The sequence below is a fragment of the Clarias gariepinus genome, chromosome 3 (genome assembly GCF_024256425.1).
Source record: "Clarias gariepinus isolate MV-2021 ecotype Netherlands chromosome 3, CGAR_prim_01v2, whole genome shotgun sequence".
Taxonomy (NCBI): Eukaryota; Metazoa; Chordata; class Actinopteri; order Siluriformes; family Clariidae; genus Clarias; species Clarias gariepinus.
The window spans coordinates 47445001-47465000 of record NC_071102.1 but is presented as its reverse complement, the minus strand read 5'-3'; the positions used below and the strand labels follow the sequence as shown (position 1 = coordinate 47465000).

Below are 20000 nucleotides of genomic sequence, written 5' to 3'. Positions count from 1 at the left end.
CTCTACTCACTCACACACACACTCTACACCCTCACTCACTCACACACTCTACTCACTCACACACCCTCACTCACACACACACTCTACACCCTCACTCACACACACACTCTACTCACTCACACACACACTCTACCCCCTCACTCACACACCCTCACTCACACACACACTCTACACCCTCACTCACACACTCTACTCACACACACACCCTCACACACACACACACTCTACCCCCTCACTCACACACCCTCACTCACACACACACTCTACACCCTCACTCACACACTCTACACACACACACACCCTCACACACACACACACTCTACCCCCTCACTCACACACCCTCACTCACACACACACTCTACACCCTCACTCACACACTCTACACACACACACACCCTCACACACACACACACTCTACCCCCTCACTCACACACCCTCACTCACACACACACTCTACACCCTCACTCACACACTCTACACACACACACACCCTCACACACACACACACTCTACCCCCTCACTCACACACCCTCACACACACACACACTCTACCCCCTCACTCACACACTCTACTCACTCACACACACACTCTACACCCTCACTCACACACCCTCACTCACACACACACTCTACACCCTCACTCACACACTCTACACACACACACACCCTCACTCACACACACACTCTACCCCCTCACTCACACACCCTCACTCACACACACACTCTACACCCTCACTCACACACTCTACTCACACACACACCCTCACATACACACACACTCTACCCCTCACTCACACACCCTCACTCACACACACACTCTACACCCTCACTCACACACTCTACTCACACACACACCCTCACACACACACACACTCTACCCCCTCACTCACACACCCTCACTCACACACACACTCTACCCCCTCACTCACACACCCTCACTCACACACACACTCTACACCCTCACTCACACACTCTACTCACACACACACCCTCACACACACACACACTCTACCCCTCACTCACACACCCTCACTCACACACACACTCTACACCCTCACTCACACACTCTACTCACACACACACACACTCTACACCCTCACTCACACACTCTACTCACACACACACCCTCACACACACACACTCTACACCCTCACTCACACACCCTCACTCACACACACACTCTACACCCTCACTCACACACTCTACTCACACACACACCCTCACACACACACACACTCTACCCCTCACTCACACACCCTCACTCACACACACACTCTACACCCTCACTCACACACTCTACTCACACACACACACACTCTACACCCTCACTCACACACTCTACTCACACACACACCCTCACACACACACACTCTACCCCCTCACTCACACACCCTCACTCACACACACACTCTACCCCCTCACTCACACACTCTACTCACTCACACACACACTCTACACCCTCACTCACACACTCTACTCACACACACACCCTCACACACACACACTCTACACCCTCACTCACACACTCTACTCACACACACACCCTCACACACACACACTCTACCCCCTCACTCACACACCCTCACTCACACACACACTCTACACCCTCACTCATACACTCTACTCACTCACACACACACTCTACCCCCTCACTCACACACCCTCACTCACACACACACTCTACACCCTCACTCACACACACACTCTACACCCTCACTCACACACTCTACTCACTCACACACCCTCACTCACACACACACTCTACACCCTCACTCACACACACACTCTACACCCTCACTCACACACACACTCTACACCCTCACTCACACACACACTCTACACCCTCACTCACACACTCTACTCACTCACACACACACTCTACCCCCTCACTCACACACCCTCACTCACACACACACTCTACACCCTCACTCACACACTCTACTCACACACACACCCTCACACACACACACACTCTACACCCTCACTCACACACTCTATTCACTCACACACTCTACTCACTCACACACCCTCACTCACACACACACTCTACACCCTCACTCACACACACACTCTACACCCTCACTCACACACACACTCTACACCCTCACTCACACACACACTCTACACCCTCACTCACACACACACTCTACACCCTCACTCACACACTCTACTCACTCACACACCCTCACTCACACACACACTCTACACCCTCACTCACACACACACTCTACTCACTCACACACACACTCTACCCCCTCACTCACACACCCTCACTCACACACACACTCTACACCCTCACTCACACACTCTACTCACACACACACCCTCACACACACACACACTCTACCCCCTCACTCACACACCCTCACTCACACACACACTCTACACCCTCACTCACACACTCTACACACACACACACCCTCACACACACACACACTCTACCCCCTCACTCACACACCCTCACTCACACACACACTCTACACCCTCACTCACACACTCTACACACACACACACCCTCACACACACACACACTCTACCCCCTCACTCACACACCCTCACTCACACACACACTCTACACCCTCACTCACACACTCTACACACACACACACCCTCACACACACACACACTCTACCCCCTCACTCACACACCCTCACACACACACACACTCTACCCCCTCACTCACACACCCTCACTCACACACACACTCTACACCCTCACTCACACACACACTCTACACCCTCACTCACACACTCTACTCACACACACACCCTCACATACACACACACTCTACCCCTCACTCACACACCCTCACTCACACACACACTCTACACCCTCACTCACACACTCTACTCACACACACACCCTCACACACACACACACTCTACCCCCTCACTCACACACCCTCACTCACACACACACTCTACCCCCTCACTCACACACCCTCACTCACACACACACTCTACACCCTCACTCACACACTCTACTCACACACACACCCTCACACACACACACACTCTACCCCTCACTCACACACCCTCACTCACACACACACTCTACACCCTCACTCACACACTCTACTCACACACACACACACTCTACACCCTCACTCACACACTCTACTCACTCACACACCCTCACTCACACACACACTCTACACCCTCACTCACACACCCTCACTCACACACACACTCTACTCACTCACACACACACTCTACCCCCTCACTCACACACCCTCACTCACACACACACTCTACTCACTCACACACACACTCTACCTCCTCACTCACACACCCTCACTCACACACACACTCTACACCCTCACTCACACACTCTACTCACTCACACACCCTCACACACACACACACTCTACACCCTCACTCACACACCCTCACTCACACACACACTCTACTCACTCACACACACACTCTACACCCTCACTCACACACTCTACTCACTCACACACCCTCACACACACACACACTCTACCCCCTCACTCACACACCCTCACTCACACACACACTCTACACCCTCACTCACACACTCTACTCACTCACACACACACTCTACCCCCTCACTCACACACCCTCACTCACACACACACTCTACACCCTCACTCACACACTCTACTCACACACACACCCTCACACACACACACACTCTACACCCTCACTCACACACTCTATTCACTCACACACTCTACTCACTCACACACCCTCACTCACACACACACTCTACACCCTCACTCACACACACACTCTACACCCTCACTCACACACACACTCTACACCCTCACTCACACACACACTCTACACCCTCACTCACACACACACTCTACACCCTCACTCACACACTCTACTCACTCACACACCCTCACTCACACACACACTCTACACCCTCACTCACACACACACTCTACTCACTCACACACACACTCTACACCCTCACTCACTCACACACTCTACTCACTCACACACCCTCACTCACACACACACTCTACACCCTCACTCACTCACACACTCTACTCACTCACACACACACTCTACACCCTCACTCACACACCCTCACTCACACACACACTCTACACCCTCACTCACACACTCTACTCACTCACACACACACTCACACACCCTCACTTACACACACACTCTACACCCTCACTCACACACACACACTCTACACCCTCACTCACACACCCTCACTCACACACACACTCTACACCCTCACTCACACACTCTATTCACACACACACCCTCACTCACACACTCTACTCACTCACACACACACTCTACACCCTCACTCACACACTCTACTCACTCACACACCCTCACTCACACACACACTCTACACCCTCACTCACACACCCTCACTCACACACACACTCTACTCACTCACACACACACTCTACCCCCTCACTCACACACCCTCACTCACACACACACTCTACTCACTCACACACACACTCTACCTCCTCACTCACACACCCTCACTCACACACACACTCTACACCCTCACTCACACACTCTACTCACTCACACACCCTCACACACACACACACTCTACACCCTCACTCACACACCCTCACTCACACACACACTCTACACCCTCACTCACACACTCTACTCACACACACACCCTCACACACACACACACTCTACCCCCTCACTCACACACCCTCACTCACACACACACTCTACACCCTCACTCACACACTCTACTCACTCACACACACACTCTACTCACTCACACACACACTCTACCCCCTCACTCACACACCCTCACTCACACACACACTCTACACCCTCACTCACACACTCTATTCACTCACACACTCTACTCACTCACACACCCTCACTCACACACACACTCTACCCCCTCACTCACACACCCTCACTCACACACACACTCTACACCCTCACTCACACACACACTCTACACCCTCACTCACACACACACTCTACACCCTCACTCACACACACACTCTACACCCTCACTCACACACACACTCTACACCCTCACTCACACACACACTCTACACCCTCACTCACACACCCTCACTCACACACACACTCTACTCACTCACACACACACTCTACCCCCTCACTCACACACCCTCACTCACACACACACTCTACTCACTCACACACACACTCTACCTCCTCACTCACACACCCTCACTCACACACACACTCTACACCCTCACTCACACACTCTACTCACTCACACACCCTCACACACACACACACTCTACACCCTCACTCACACACCCTCACTCACACACACACTCTACACCCTCACTCACACACTCTACTCACACACACACCCTCACACACACACACACTCTACCCCCTCACTCACACACCCTCACTCACACACACACTCTACACCCTCACTCACACACTCTACTCACTCACACACACACTCTACTCACTCACACACACACTCTACCCCCTCACTCACACACCCTCACTCACACACACACTCTACACCCTCACTCACACACTCTATTCACTCACACACTCTACTCACTCACACACCCTCACTCACACACACACTCTACCCCCTCACTCACACACCCTCACTCACACACACACTCTACACCCTCACTCACACACACACTCTACACCCTCACTCACACACACACTCTACACCCTCACTCACACACACACTCTACACCCTCACTCACACACACACTCTACACCCTCACTCACACACTCTACTCACTCACACACCCTCACTCACACACACACTCTACACCCTCACTCACACACACACTCTACTCACTCACACACACACTCTACACCCTCACTCACTCACACACTCTACTCACTCACACACCCTCACTCACACACACACTCTACACCCTCACTCACTCACACACTCTACTCACTCACACACACACTCTACACCCTCACTCACACACCCTCACTCACACACACACTCTACACCCTCACTCACACACTCTACTCACTCACACACACACTCACACACCCTCACTTACACACACACTCTACACCCTCACTCACACACACACACTCTACACCCTCACTCACACACCCTCACTCACACACACACTCTACACCCTCACTCACACACTCTATTCACACACACACCCTCACTCACACACTCTACTCACTCACACACTCTATTCAAACACTCTACTCACACACACACACACACACTCTACACCCTCACTCACACACTCTACTCACACACACACCCTCACACACACACTCTATTCACACACTCTACTCACTCACACACACTTACTTACTCCACTCTACTTTATTTTCATGTTTAAATAAAAATCTTAAACAGTAATAAAATTGTAATGATAATTAAGTCAAAGGTCAGTGGCTATGTTAAGCATCACACACACACACACACACACACATTGATTGTGAGGTTAGCACATGCCATTAAATTTTACATGAACAATAAACTAAATAAACTGTAATATTCTGAAGGCCCAAAACAAAAGTGCATACAGAATAAGTTTACAGAATAAACAGGAAGTGCTGTGCAGATAAACAGGAAGTAGTAATGATACATGCTGTGTGTTTACAAACTTTAAAGTTTTGTGTCTTACCAAACAGCTGCTTGTCTGTTAAAGAGATGGTCAGACAGATATGGTTAGCATGGTTAGTTAGCTTCAGTGCTAAATGGCTATAGCATTAGCATCTCACATAGAAGGACTGTACCTGTCTTTACGAAGCCACCTAAAAAACAGCAGAAAAGAGAAGAAGAAATGATTACTGACAGGGATGATGACGTGCTACTGAACAGGAACAACACATTCATAATGTCCCTTTTACCACAACTTGAGTCAATCAGCTGAACCAAGCTAATGCTAACATAGATAGCAGGTAGGCTTAGCATGGTGAGCTAAGTGTTTGTGTGCACTGTGCTAAATCAAGCTAATGCTAACATAGCTAGCAGGTAGGCTTAGCATGGTGAGCTAAGTGTTTGCGTGCACTGTGCTAAATCAAGCTAATGCTAACATAGATAGCAGGTAGGCTTAGCATGGTGAGCCAAGTGTTTGTGTGCACTGTGCTAAATCAAGCTAATGCTAATATAGATAGCAGGTAGGCTTAGCATGGTGAGCCAAGTGTTTGTGTGCACTGTGCTAAATCAAGCTAATGCTAATATAGATAGCAGGTAGGCTTAGCATGGTGAGCCAAGTGTTTGTGTGCACTGTGCTAAATCAAGCTAATGCTAATATAGCTAGCAGGTAGGCTTAGCATGGTGAGCCAAGTGTTTGCGTGCACTGTGCTAAATCACACTAATGCTAACATAGCTAGCAGGTAGGCTTAGCATGGTGAGCCAAGTGTTTGCGTGCACTGTGCTAAATCACGCTAATGCTAACATAGCTAGCAGGTAGGCTTAGCATGGTGAGCCAAGTGTGCACTGTGCTAAATCACGCCAATGCTAACATAGCTAGCAGGTAGGTTTAGCATGGTGTGCTGATGTAAGCGTTTGTGTGCACTGTGCTAGCCTGGACGCTATAGACTTTCATTTCTGTTAGGGCCCTTACACTGAGCTCTGAATCTCATCTCATCGAGTACAGCTGAATAAAGGGGAAAAGACAGACAGACAGAGAGACAGACAGAGAGATGGAGAGACAGACAGAAAAAGACAGGAGCACTTACCACACTCATGCAGTAAGACGGCTGATGAATATTGGCGGAAAGACAGAAACAGAAGTTTGAGTGAGTGATGAAAAAAGCAAAGCACATCCTGTCACACACACACACACACACACACACACTCTTACTCACACACACTGTACTCAGCATGGCTAAAGAATGAGTTTGTGTGTGTGTGTGTGTGTGTGTGTGTGTGTGTGTGTGTGTGTGTGTGCACGTGTTGTTGAATTACATTTATGTTCCTAACATCAGTGTTTTAATCTCAGCTCATCTCCTGAACCTGAACCTCTGTTGTCACATTAAAGGTCATGTATTGCGCTCCATCAGTGACGAGGACGAACAAACTGTTCTGAGCTGAAGCGAGATCTACATCATCACCTTCAACAACACTGTAGTAAAATAATTAAAAAGAACTAAATGAAGCTCTTAGACTTGAGACTTGACTGAGGCAGTGAAGTGTGGAGGTTCTGAGGTAAAGCCCTGATGGCCGTGAGGATGAGAAGCAGCGCAGGAGGAAGAGAGCGAGGCTCAGACACACAGCAGGCTGCAGGAATACAAAGAGAAAAGCTTTGAGAGCTGATAGCGAGCTTTTTAACAAGACGTCTCGCCCTCTTTCACCTGTCCATCCTCTCCTCCTCCACTCAGGCTCCTGCAGCTGGATGTAGAAGCTCGCCTGCTTGTCGTACTCATCATGGTCAACGATTTTAACCCTGATGCTTTTCCTGCAGGATGAAACACACTTATCACTAAAGATCATTATTTTTCCTGCGCTAATTCTCCGGAGGTAAACTCAGCGGTTGTATGTGGAGGTCCGTCCAGCAGGTGCGGCCAGCGTGCGGGGTTACACTGAAAAGGGGTGGAGCTTAGAATTAGTACAGCCCACCTTTCCTTTCACTCATCTCCACCAATCGTGGCTCTCCAAGCTCCATGAAGAAGTTCTTGTTCTTTTCGTACTCCTCATCATCGATAATATTGATCTGAACAGATTTACTGATAGAGAGAGAAAAAGAGAGAGAGAGAGAGAGACAGAGCGAAACACAGACAGAGGGAGAGAGAGAGTGAGACAGGTGCACAGATGAGAGCAGTGTGAGGTCATAACAGCTTTAAAGGAGGGTGGGAAAGCATTACACAAGTGTGTGTGTGTGTGTGTGTGTGTGTGCATACTGAGGCATCCATTCCTATAATTACTAAGGACTATTGAATAATTAATGACCATGTGCTGCATCATCCAATCAGTGAGTGTGAAAGGTGCCATTATTTCTGATCCCAGGAATATCATTTGCATATCAGGCCATAATTGGCTCAAGTTTAGGAATAACATATTATATTAGTATGTGGGCTGGGCTGTGAGAGGGCGGGGCTTGTGCTAGTGATGGAGTGGGATTGTGCCAGTGATTTATGAGTGGGTGGGGCTTTTGTCAGTCATATAAATGGGTGGGGCTTTTGTCAGTCATATGAGTGGGTGGGGCTTTTGTCAGTCATATGAGTGGGTGGGGCTTTTGTCAGTCATATGAGTGGGTGGGGCTTTTGCCAGTCAGATAATTGGGTGGGGCTTTTGTAAGTCATATGAGTGGGTGGGGCTTTTGTCAGTCATATGAGTGGGTGGGGCTTTTGCCAGTCAGATAATTGGGTGGGGCTTTTGTAAGTCATATGAGTGGGTGGGGCTTTTGTCAGTCATATGAGTGGGTGGGGCTTTTGTCAGTCAGATAACTGGGTGGGGCATTTGTCAGTCATATGAGTGGGTGGGGCTTTTGTCAGTCATATAAGTGGGTGGGGCTTTTGCCAGTCATATAATTGGGTGGGGCTTTTGTCAGTCATATAATTGGGTGGGGCTTTTGTCAGTCATATGAGTGGGTGTGGCTTTTGTCAGTCATATGAGTGGGTGTGGCTTTTGTCAGTCATATGAGTGGGTGGGGCTTTTGTCAGTCATATGAGTGGGTGGGGCTTTTGCCAGTCAGATAATTGGGTGGGGCTTTTGTAAGTCATATGAGTGGGTGGGGCTTTTGTCAGTCATATGAGTGGGTGGGGCTTTTGTCAGTCAGATAATTGGGTGGGGCATTTGTCAGTCATATGAGTGGGTGGGGCTTTTGTCAGTCATATAAGTGGGTGGGGCTTTTGCCAGTCATATAATTGGGTGGGGCTTTTGTCAGTCATATAATTGGGTGGGGCTTTTGTCAGTCATATAATTGGGTGTGGCTTTTGTCAGTCATATGAGTGGGTGGGGCTTTTGTCAGTCATATGAGTGGGTGGGGCTTTTGCCAGTCAGATAATTGGGTGGGGCTTTTGTAAGTCATATGAGTGGGTGGGGCTTTTGTCAGTCATATGAGTGGGTGGGGCTTTTGTCAGTCATATGAGTGGGTGGGGCTTTTGTCAGTCAGATAATTGGGTGGGGCATTTGTCAGTCATATGAGTGGGTGTGGCTTTTGTCAGTCATATAATTGGGTGGGGCTTTTGTCAGTCATATAAGTGGGTGGGGCTTTTGTCGTGAGACACAAAGTGTAAGTAAGTGTGTTGAGAGTTTTATTAGCTGATGATTAATGTTTCCATGGAGTATAAACACACAGATGGAATTACAACATCTCTGGTTTCTGATTGGTCGATGAAGATTCCATGTAACGTTCAGAATGCAAACAGGGAAGCGTTGTGTAAACTATCACACTTTATAAACCATAACACTCGCTGTTCGAGAGGATCTCATCGCCATGGTAATAAAGCAAACACAAACACGCACACACACACACTGCGCTGTAAAATGCTCATGAACTTTGGAACACTTAACACACCTTAAGTCTTACACACACACACACACACACACACACACACACAGTGTTATTTATCCGCTGTTTAATGAGACTCTGAATGATGCTCTGTGAACTCAGTAGAGGGTCATGTGACCTGCACAGACTGCTGTTCATCAGAACTCTGCAGCAGTCAGATTACACTCCCAATCTGCTCACGACACACACCACATACACACACACACACACACACACACACACACACACACACACACACACACACACAGACTAATCCACACTCTGAGCTGATTAACACATACATAAACATCATTATTATTATTATTATTATTATTATAAATAATGTAATAAATGCTGAAGATGCACACACACACACACACACACACACACACACACACACACATACACACACACACACACACACAAAAGCGAGGGAATGAGACACAACGTCCCCACAGAGGCAATGCTCTAATAACAGTTGAGAAATGTAATTACTCCCTGGGAAAATAATTTCCCTGTGTCCTCAGAGACACTGCTAGGGCGGGGCGGGGCGGGGCGGGGGGGGGGGATTCCGTATACACACACACACACACACACATGCAACTGATATCGAGGAGGCTCTCTGTACCTGACTCTTTCTCAGAATTATGTCATGGAAAGAATGTTCAAGTTTATTTTACTATCCAAACACACACACACACACACACACACACACACACATTTACATTTAGGCATTTGGCACACGCTCTTATCCAGTGTGACTTAAAAAGTTTCCATTATTGGATAGAGCCTTACCCTGGGTTACTAGGTTACTAACCTACACTAGGTAGTAGGCACACACACACACACACACACACACCCCGCCTGGTAACGCTGCCCCCTGCTGTCAGACCTGTGTGTGGTGGAGGAGTGCCTGGTGTTCATATTAACACACAGACTGGCGGAGCTCCTGAACTGTCTGGTTTTATTTGCTCCAGCTGTGACCACATGCACTTGAGTTTTCCTTGAGACCTGGTTTACCCAGGCTCATATATACACTGTACTGCATATGTATAGTTTGTGTGTGTGTGTGTGTGTGTGTGTGTGTGTGTGTATTTTAAGTGGAACCATGTTTTTCCTGTATTTATAGTAATTTAGTGCACTCCCCGGGGCATCATGTTCCCTCCGTGACCTTTATACCCAAACGCCAAGATAAACAAATCCCACATCTTAACCTCACCCTGTTTACATCCAAAAATACATCCAGAAAAAGAATCATTTCAGTTTGGTTCATCTCTCTCTCTCCTTCTCTCTCTCTCTGTCTCACACACACATCACTTCTTCACAGTGGCTGGTCCTAAAGTATCAGTGGGTTGTCCCTCTGATGAACTCATTCTTGATCCTATCCATCCTTGTCACTCCCAAGGAGAACCTCAACATCTTCAGCTCTGCCTCCTGTCTTTTCTTCACTGTCTCTAAGCCGTAGAGCATCGCTGGTCTCACCACTGTTCTCTACACCTTTCCTTTCATTCTCGCTGATACTCTTTTATCGCACAACACACCTGACACTTTTCTCCACCCATTCCAACCTGCCTGTACCCGCCTCTTCACCTCCTTGGTGAATGTGCCATGCTTGCACTGGTACTACCAATCTGTTCTTCATATGCTACATATGTATACCAATAGAACTCCCAATGTCCACTCAGGAGAACCAATTCATTATTAAATGATCCAAATGAACTTATATTTAAATCAATTTAATACACCATTACACACCCATGATTACACACACATGACACATACGTTATACAACATCACACACCATTAAACACAATTGCACAGCATTATGCACCACTACATATCATCGTACACTGTCATACACCACTAAACATTATACACTACTACTCACCGTTATACATATTACACACCATTGTAAACACTACACTATTGTATAACACACCATTAGATTCCACTACACACATTATGCACCACCACACCCCATTGTACACCACTACCAAACACCATGACACATAAATACAAATATACACCACTGCATACCATTACACACCACCACAAACCATTGTGAACTATTAAACACCACTATATGCCAGTATACACCGCTACACCCCATCACAGACCACTACATATAATGTTAAACCATCATACACCACTACACACCATTCCACACCACTGCATACCATCATACAACTTTATTTACCCACCACCATCATTTACACCAGGAAACACCAATACTCACCAATATACACCACAACACACCACTACACACCAACATACGCCACTCCACACCAGTCTACACCATTATACACCAATATACATCTCTATACATCAATATACACCACAACACACCACTACACACCAACATACGCCACTCCACACCAGTCTACACCATTATACACCAATATACATCTCTATACATCAATATACACCACAACACACCACTACACACCAACATACGCCACTCCACACCAGTCTACACCATTATACACCAATATACATCTCTATACATCAATATACACCACAACACACCCGTGAAGGCACGTGGTCTCTGTGTGTCCCAGTCTCTCTTAGTCTCTAAATATTATGTTATATTTTATACATACTGGATATATTTTAAAAATATGATTGGTCACATGACATCAGTAAAAAAACAGGAAGTCATCTCCAGTGTTGTTGCAGTTCTGTGCTCCATCACAATGATGTGTGTGTGTGTGTGTGTGTGTGTGTGTGGAAGAGAGAGAGAGAGAGGTGGTTTTGCAGATGATCAGCATCAAATTTAACATTTTCTAAAAGCTGTAATAAATCAGACTAACTGTATAATTTCAGTGTTTATGATTGAGATTTATTTTCCGCTCCATAAATCAGTGATATAACACCATTACATTCTTTAAACCACACACAAATCATGCAGCAATGCTAAGCTAATTTAGTTTTAAAGAAAGCAGACATGTGTATATATGTGTGTGTGTGTGTGTGTGTGTGTATGTGATTTATGTCATCCTGCATGCTGTCCTGTGCCGTCTCACAAACTCCAAACACCATCCAGAGCCTGGCTATATAAGGAGCGTTAGCGTTAGCTGCAGCCGCTGTACTACAAAGCGAAGCTACATCAGACGAGGCTAGCTCAGCACGGGGCGCTTTTCCATTTCAAGCCGTACAAGACCTTGGGCTGTTTATCTTCGGGGGATCGTATCTGCCCTCGTTATATTCTTCCTCACACGGAAAATATCACGTGAGGGTGCAGATAAACAGCAATGTGATGTGTGTGTGTGTGTGTGTGTGTGTGTTCCATAAGAGGAGACACTCCAGCTCCTGACAAGCCAAAGGAGGAAACTCCCAGCTGTGAGGTTACTGTATTATGGATCGTTTCCTTTAGAAGTCTGATACATTCCAGCTGTGGAGATTTCATGGTGCTACATACTGTAACACTTGCGCTTAGCAGCTAGTTAGCCTCGAGCACTGTCGTGGAATAAACTCGACTGCCTCAATAACGGAACCAGCCAGCATCAGCTCAGAACATTTTACTTAAAAGGAAAAAAGTCTATAAGTTACTATATTATCCCTGTTTTATGAAGATTTTCATTATTAGTTTAGCGTGAACTCATTTGTAATTAGTGCGTGTGGTACTCCAGGAATTATGGTAATGTTCATTAACCCATGAAAGCCCAGACCCATTTCTCATTAAAGGAAATTATGTAATGGGGTACGCATGTCAACTTCATGAGTTAAAGAATAAAGCTGAAAAAGGAACTTTCCAGAACATTTAAAGGGTTTGTTACACCGTGGGTTCTTATGGGCTATGGCCTTGATCAGACTGCCAGCCCAAATCCGATCTCAGGCATATCTAGATTGGAACCAGTTTGGAATCAGATTGTGTCCATGTGTAGTGACAAGCTTCAGCTAGTCCAGAATGCAGCAGCGAGAGTCCTCACTAGAACCAGAAGATATGAGCACATCACCCCTATCTCCTCTTCTTCTCTTCCTCCCCGTCTTTCTCTTTCTTCTCTCCTCCTGTCTCCCCCTTTCACTCTTTCTCTCTCTCTCTGTCGAGCTACACATGTCGTTCCTGAGCTGCCAGTGATCCAGACTCCCTCTGCCCTCCGGACCTGTCTGACCCATCCTGGTGCCCCGCTTCTGGCTGAAGATCTCGTCACATGGATGCCCCGTGTGTCTCTCCGGGATGCGTCTGGTGTCTGGGAATGATTCTCTCTACCTAGAAGACGGTTCTGGCCTCGACTGGTGTTGGCAACTGTTTCTCTGGGGACTTGACAGTTCGATAGTTCATGACTGGAACTTCTTACAAGTCTACCTGGGTCTTCAATAACTACCTGGACTCCATATTAACATCAATTAACATCAGCTATTATAGCTGAACTGCCTCCCACCCTACACACTGTATAAATGCAGATCATTTACTGCTTTCTGTTTCACCCAAATGAGGATGGGTTCCCTGTTGAGTCTGGTTCCTCTCAAGGTTTTTTCCTATTACCATCTCAGGGAGTTTTTCCTTGCCACTGTCGCCCTCGGCTTGCTCACCAGGGACAAACTGACCATTTTGATTCATACAAATTCACATTTCATACAAACTTAAATAATTCTTTTGATTGTGTAAAGCTGCTTTGGGACAATGTCAATTGCTAAAAGCGCTATACAAATAAAATTGAATTGAATTGAATTGAATAGTGTGATAGAACAAATAAAATCTATTTTTTCCAGAGGTGGTTTGAAATTCGATTCAGATCAGATTCCTAAAGATGTGTCTCTCTATGCACTCTATACTCCCTCGAATTAGATTTCCACCTGGCAGTTACATCACCATCAACCCGAAGCAGAAGTTTAAGTGGTACGGACCAGGGCCTTATAGGATGATTTTATATGGGATGTAATATATTGATATATAAAATATGAAATATTTTAAATTCTGGCAGCTATATGGGTCCTTTTTATCTATGTGGTGCACATGTATTTCCTTTTTTTTTTTTGTCTTTGGGCTGTTCCCTTTCAGGGGTCGCCACAGCGAATCATCTGCCTCCATCTAACCCTATCCTCTGCATCCTCTTCTCTCACACCAACTAACTTCATGTCCTCTCTCACTGCATCCATAAATCTCCTCTTTGCTTCTGGCAGTTCCAACCTCAGCCTCCTTCTACTGACATATTCACAATCTTTCCTCTAAACATGTACAAACCACCTCAGTCTGGCCTCACTGACTTTACCTCCAAAACATCTAACATGGATGTCCCTCTGATGGACTTATTCTTTATCCTATCCACCCTTGTCACTCCCAACACAACCACCTCCTTTCCACACTCTCTGCTGCTCCGGACCATCAACCCTACAGTAAGTACTTAAAGTCCTGCACCTTCCTCACCTCTGCTCCCTGTAGCCTCAACATTCCACTTGGGTCCCTCTTATTCACACTAACCTTCATACCTCCACCTCTCTAGACTTTCCTCCATCTGTTCCCTGCTCTCACTACAAAGCACAACATCACCTGCAAACATCATCGTCCATGGGGACTCCTGTCTTACCTCGTCTCTCATCCTGTCCATCACCAGAGCAAACAAAAAGGGGCTCAGAGCCGATCCCTAACCTTTTCTGTCACACCTCCAGCATATCTCACCCTTGTCTTACAGCTCTCATACATGTTCTGCACCACTCTAACATACTTGCATGTGTGATGCACATGTATACTGTGTTTATAATTAAGTTTAAACATTATAATAATTAAATAAAGTATATAATTATGATGTATATAAATAATTAAATATTGTGCTGTATGTAAGTACTATATGTTATTGTTTCACTATATTTATGTCTAAACGAGTAACATAGTGATAATTGATCTATAGCGGCACGTGTACATCCCCATACAGTACATGTCCAGGGGTAATCCGTGTTTTTAACATCTATGACCTATATGAACACCTTTCTCAGATCCTAGGATAAATGTCACATTTCATTGTGGGATTATCGAAACCTAAACCAACGCTACTAATCTCAAAGCCACACTAGCAGGAATTAGCATTATCCTAGCTGTACCTGAGTGTGTAGCTCAGATATCCCTAGCACCGTGCACTGATGTATCGACAGACATATTGTCTCCGCTCAGGGTATGAAACTCTTCACAACACCGCTGGTCTCCTGCCACGTTCTCTACAGCAGAAACGTATGAAATAAACCTGACTCACACACGACCTCGTCTGTGACGAGAAACAGAAGCTGACTGGCACATGAGGTGCGCCGTGAACTCATCTCTCGTTTATGTCCTGGATTTTTTTCCAGCTCAGTGGAATGTTTCTGCGTTCATTGTTCACAGTACTCACTTCTTTGTGTAAGGATTACTACACCATCAGAAGGGGAAGATCACGCAGCTCACACACCTTAAACTTTACCGTTCTTTCTTCATTTGTCAATGTTTCCATGTAGGTGCCACTGTGAGCTAACATTAATAATATGCTGTGAAAATGTCTCCATGTGCAGTATATAAAATAAATCTGGTTGTGAGAATGAAAAAGAAGCTGGGAGGAGGAATCGGAATAATGAAGCATAGGACACGTACAAGAGAGAAACAAGAACAAGCCTGTAAACTCTGGTAGGGAACCTCAGGTGTGAAGCTGAAAAGACAGAGGGAAGTGGAGGGAGGGAGAGGCGGCACAACGGAACGATAAATGGGTTTAAATACTGTACAGAACTCTATACATCCACACAATCATTAGTAATGTGATGTGACCAGAGTATTGATTCCTGAACGTTCAGTGCGAGCTGGATTACAGGAGGTGACATGATTAAAGGAATGCTGTTAACTCAAAGCATAAGGTTATAAAAACACATTTACATCTGAAATCGAAAAGAAAACAATTTCAACATACAATATTATTTCATTAAAAAAAAAAATATATATAAAATATTTTAAATAATGTATGTATAATTAATGGTTCTGCGATGGATCGGCACCCTGTCCAGGGTGTACCCTGCCTCGTGCCCTAAGTCTCCTGAGATAGGCTCCAGGTCCCCGCGATGCTGAATACAGGATACAGCGGTATAGAAGATGAGAGAGTGAGTCAGTGAGTAATGGTTCTTATTGCAAACAATATAGTGAAATACTAATCGATTATGACCAAATATATTTCTTCTGATTAACCCATTCTTAAATAAGGGTAGAAAATAGTTACATAGTCTGCCTGCCTAAAAAAGGGTAAAAAAAAAACAACATATCCTGGCTGAGTCTAGACCTGAGTAACTGATCAACCCCAGATCATAACACTGTCTCCAGAGGCTTGTACAGTGGACACTATGGGAGCATCGCTTCATGTCCTTCCCTTCTCACCCTGACACGCCCATCACTCTGGAATAGACTCAGTCTGGACTCATCACGACCTTTTTCCCAAAACTTAATTAACCCAATGTTTGTAGTTTCAGTAATCTCCTTAGTTGTTTTCTTTGCTTGATGCAGGATAATAATTTGAGTCTTCTGAAACGGAGGAACATCTTAGCCACACCCACAGGATGTGTCTTCTGACCTGGTCGTGTGGAATGAGGAGCCACATTAATCAGGTAATTGACTTAATTTATAGTAAAGATAACTGTTATTTTTTACCAACAGACACTCAGGAAATTAATGTTATCCTCGATGGTAAAGTGATGCGGTAGCTCACTGGTGCCGACTTCACCCGTGAGAAGGTGAATGTTGTGTATCTTTAAACCTAAAGGTCACTGGTGCACCTGAAAGGGAAACCCAACTGCACCTGTACATCCCTTTTTTTTAGAAAGGAATTATTATGAATTTTTGCTAAGTAGCAGTAAATTATGTTTAAATTTTAGGAAGAACTTTCTACACTAATGAGAAGAAATGGAGAACAGGAATGATGAATCTTCTCAGAAGAGTGGTAAAATATCTTCCTGGATTAATGATCTCCTAAACTTTAATCCATCAAGCTGCTTATGCAGAACCATAAATAATGAGTAAAGACTTACGAGATCTCGTCATTCTGGAACTCCAGGACTCCGTAGGTATCCTCAAAGTCCTCACCTCCCCCTTTAGCTGTTCCTGGGATGGTTTTATATGGAACCACAACAACCCCTCGAGCTCCAGACATCCTCACCACCTTCACCTCCATCACCCCGATGCTCTCGCTGACGTGCATCACTGGCTCCTCGAACATAAAGATTCCAGCGTGATCATCATCGAAGATGGTCACCGTGGCGGTAGATGGAAGTCCCAGTCCTGCCAGGCTGTCCATGTGATTGGACATCAAGTCCTCGTGGTTTGTTCCCTCAGACAGAACCCTGACATTGCTCAGATGAACCAGAAAATGCTCATCTTCTTCAAAGATGTCATCATCAATAATTTCTACTCGGATTTCCTTCTCAGTCTCACCTGGTTTGAAGATAATGACGCCCTCAGTGAACCGATAATCTGAGCCCACGTTGGCGGTGCCGTCCTCAGTTCGGTAGCTCACAGAAACTGTGCTGGTCAAGTCGCCTCCACGTCGGACCACGTTCAGAGCTACTGAGCCGCAGTTTTCCAAACACTGGTATGAACCAGGATCGAAAAAGATCTTTGAGGAGTGATCATTTTCAGAAACCTCAGATCGTAGTTCATGGGTGCCGAGTGCTCTTCTGGCCTGGTCTGCTGCGTGTTTCTTTAGGATGTTTCCTGCACCAGTCATCAGCCTCGTGGCCTGGCAGCGATAAAATGCTCTACTCTTCTGCTGCTGGCTAAGGAGTTGGTAGTTAGCAATTTCCATGAGCTGCTCCATGTCTTTTTCTGGATGTTTCTGTTTCAGTTCCTTTAAAATCCTTGCAATTTCTCTCTTGGTTTCCTCCTCGTCCATCTCCATTGACGTATTCACAGTTCCATCTAGAAAGCTGAGCATCTGTCCATCCATTTCCACATCTGTTTTTGTCTGAAGTTCTGGTTCTCCTTCAGTCTCAATGATCATTCCTCGCTGCTTTCCGACTCTGTACCTTTTATAAACGTATTTGTAAAAGAGAAGTCTGCGGTCGGCGACCCACGCGAACACCACGCATATGGGAAAGAAGAACAGCGTCACTAGGCCCTCCCAAACCTCCACCACACCTGGAGAAATCACAGCCAGGATCATGTACAGCCAGGTGTAAGCGAAGATACTCCAAGCTGCAGTCACAAAGAACACTCTGAGGTGCTTGACTTTGCGATGGTCACCATCGGGAATGACGGAAACACAAAGTCCGATAATGACAAACATGTTGAAAGCGGCGCTGCCCACAATGGTGTTCGGCCCCAGTTCACCTGCATCGAAGTTGTGTCCACAGACCTCAACGACAGAGAGCATGATCTCTGGAGCAGACGATCCCAGTGCCATTAGGGTCAGATTGGACACGGTTTCGTTCCAGATGCGCACCGTCGTGGTCGTGGTTTCCCCGTTCGGCTTCTTGATCGTGATTTCCTTCTCTTGTGATGTGATGACCTCAATGGACGCCATGAAGCGGTCCGCAATGATGGAAACCCCGAGGAACATATAAGCCATGGCGACGAAGTAGATGGTGGCTCTCGCCAGCTTGTCTCCAAACGAGGGGTTTTCTGGCCTCCATATTGGCAAGATCACTCCTTCTTTACATT

At 46.2% G+C, this 20000-nt stretch overlaps 1 protein-coding gene across 5 annotated transcripts in view; it reads right to left on the bottom strand.

Moving 5' to 3' along the window:
- slc8a1a (solute carrier family 8 member 1a) overlaps window positions 1-20000 on the bottom strand; it is a 31437-nt gene that overhangs the window by 4996 nt on the left and 6441 nt on the right. For 2 of the 5 annotated variants that reach the window (XM_053492965.1, XM_053492966.1), the window contains exons 2-6: window positions 18374-20000; window positions 8527-8633; window positions 7647-7667; window positions 6699-6716; window positions 6587-6601 (exon numbers count right to left, since the gene is read on the bottom strand). The exon at window positions 18374-20000 is cut by the window's right edge and continues 207 nt beyond it. In XM_053492965.1, coding sequence (XP_053348940.1) covers window positions 6587-6601; window positions 6699-6716; window positions 7647-7667; window positions 8527-8633; window positions 18374-20000 — 1788 coding nt within the window. Of the gene's footprint in view, window positions 1-6586; window positions 6602-6698; window positions 6717-7646; window positions 7668-8261; window positions 8366-8526; window positions 8634-18373 lie in introns of all 5 variants that reach the window. The other 3 variants (XM_053492967.1, XM_053492968.1, XM_053492969.1) reach the window with 3 other exon arrangements.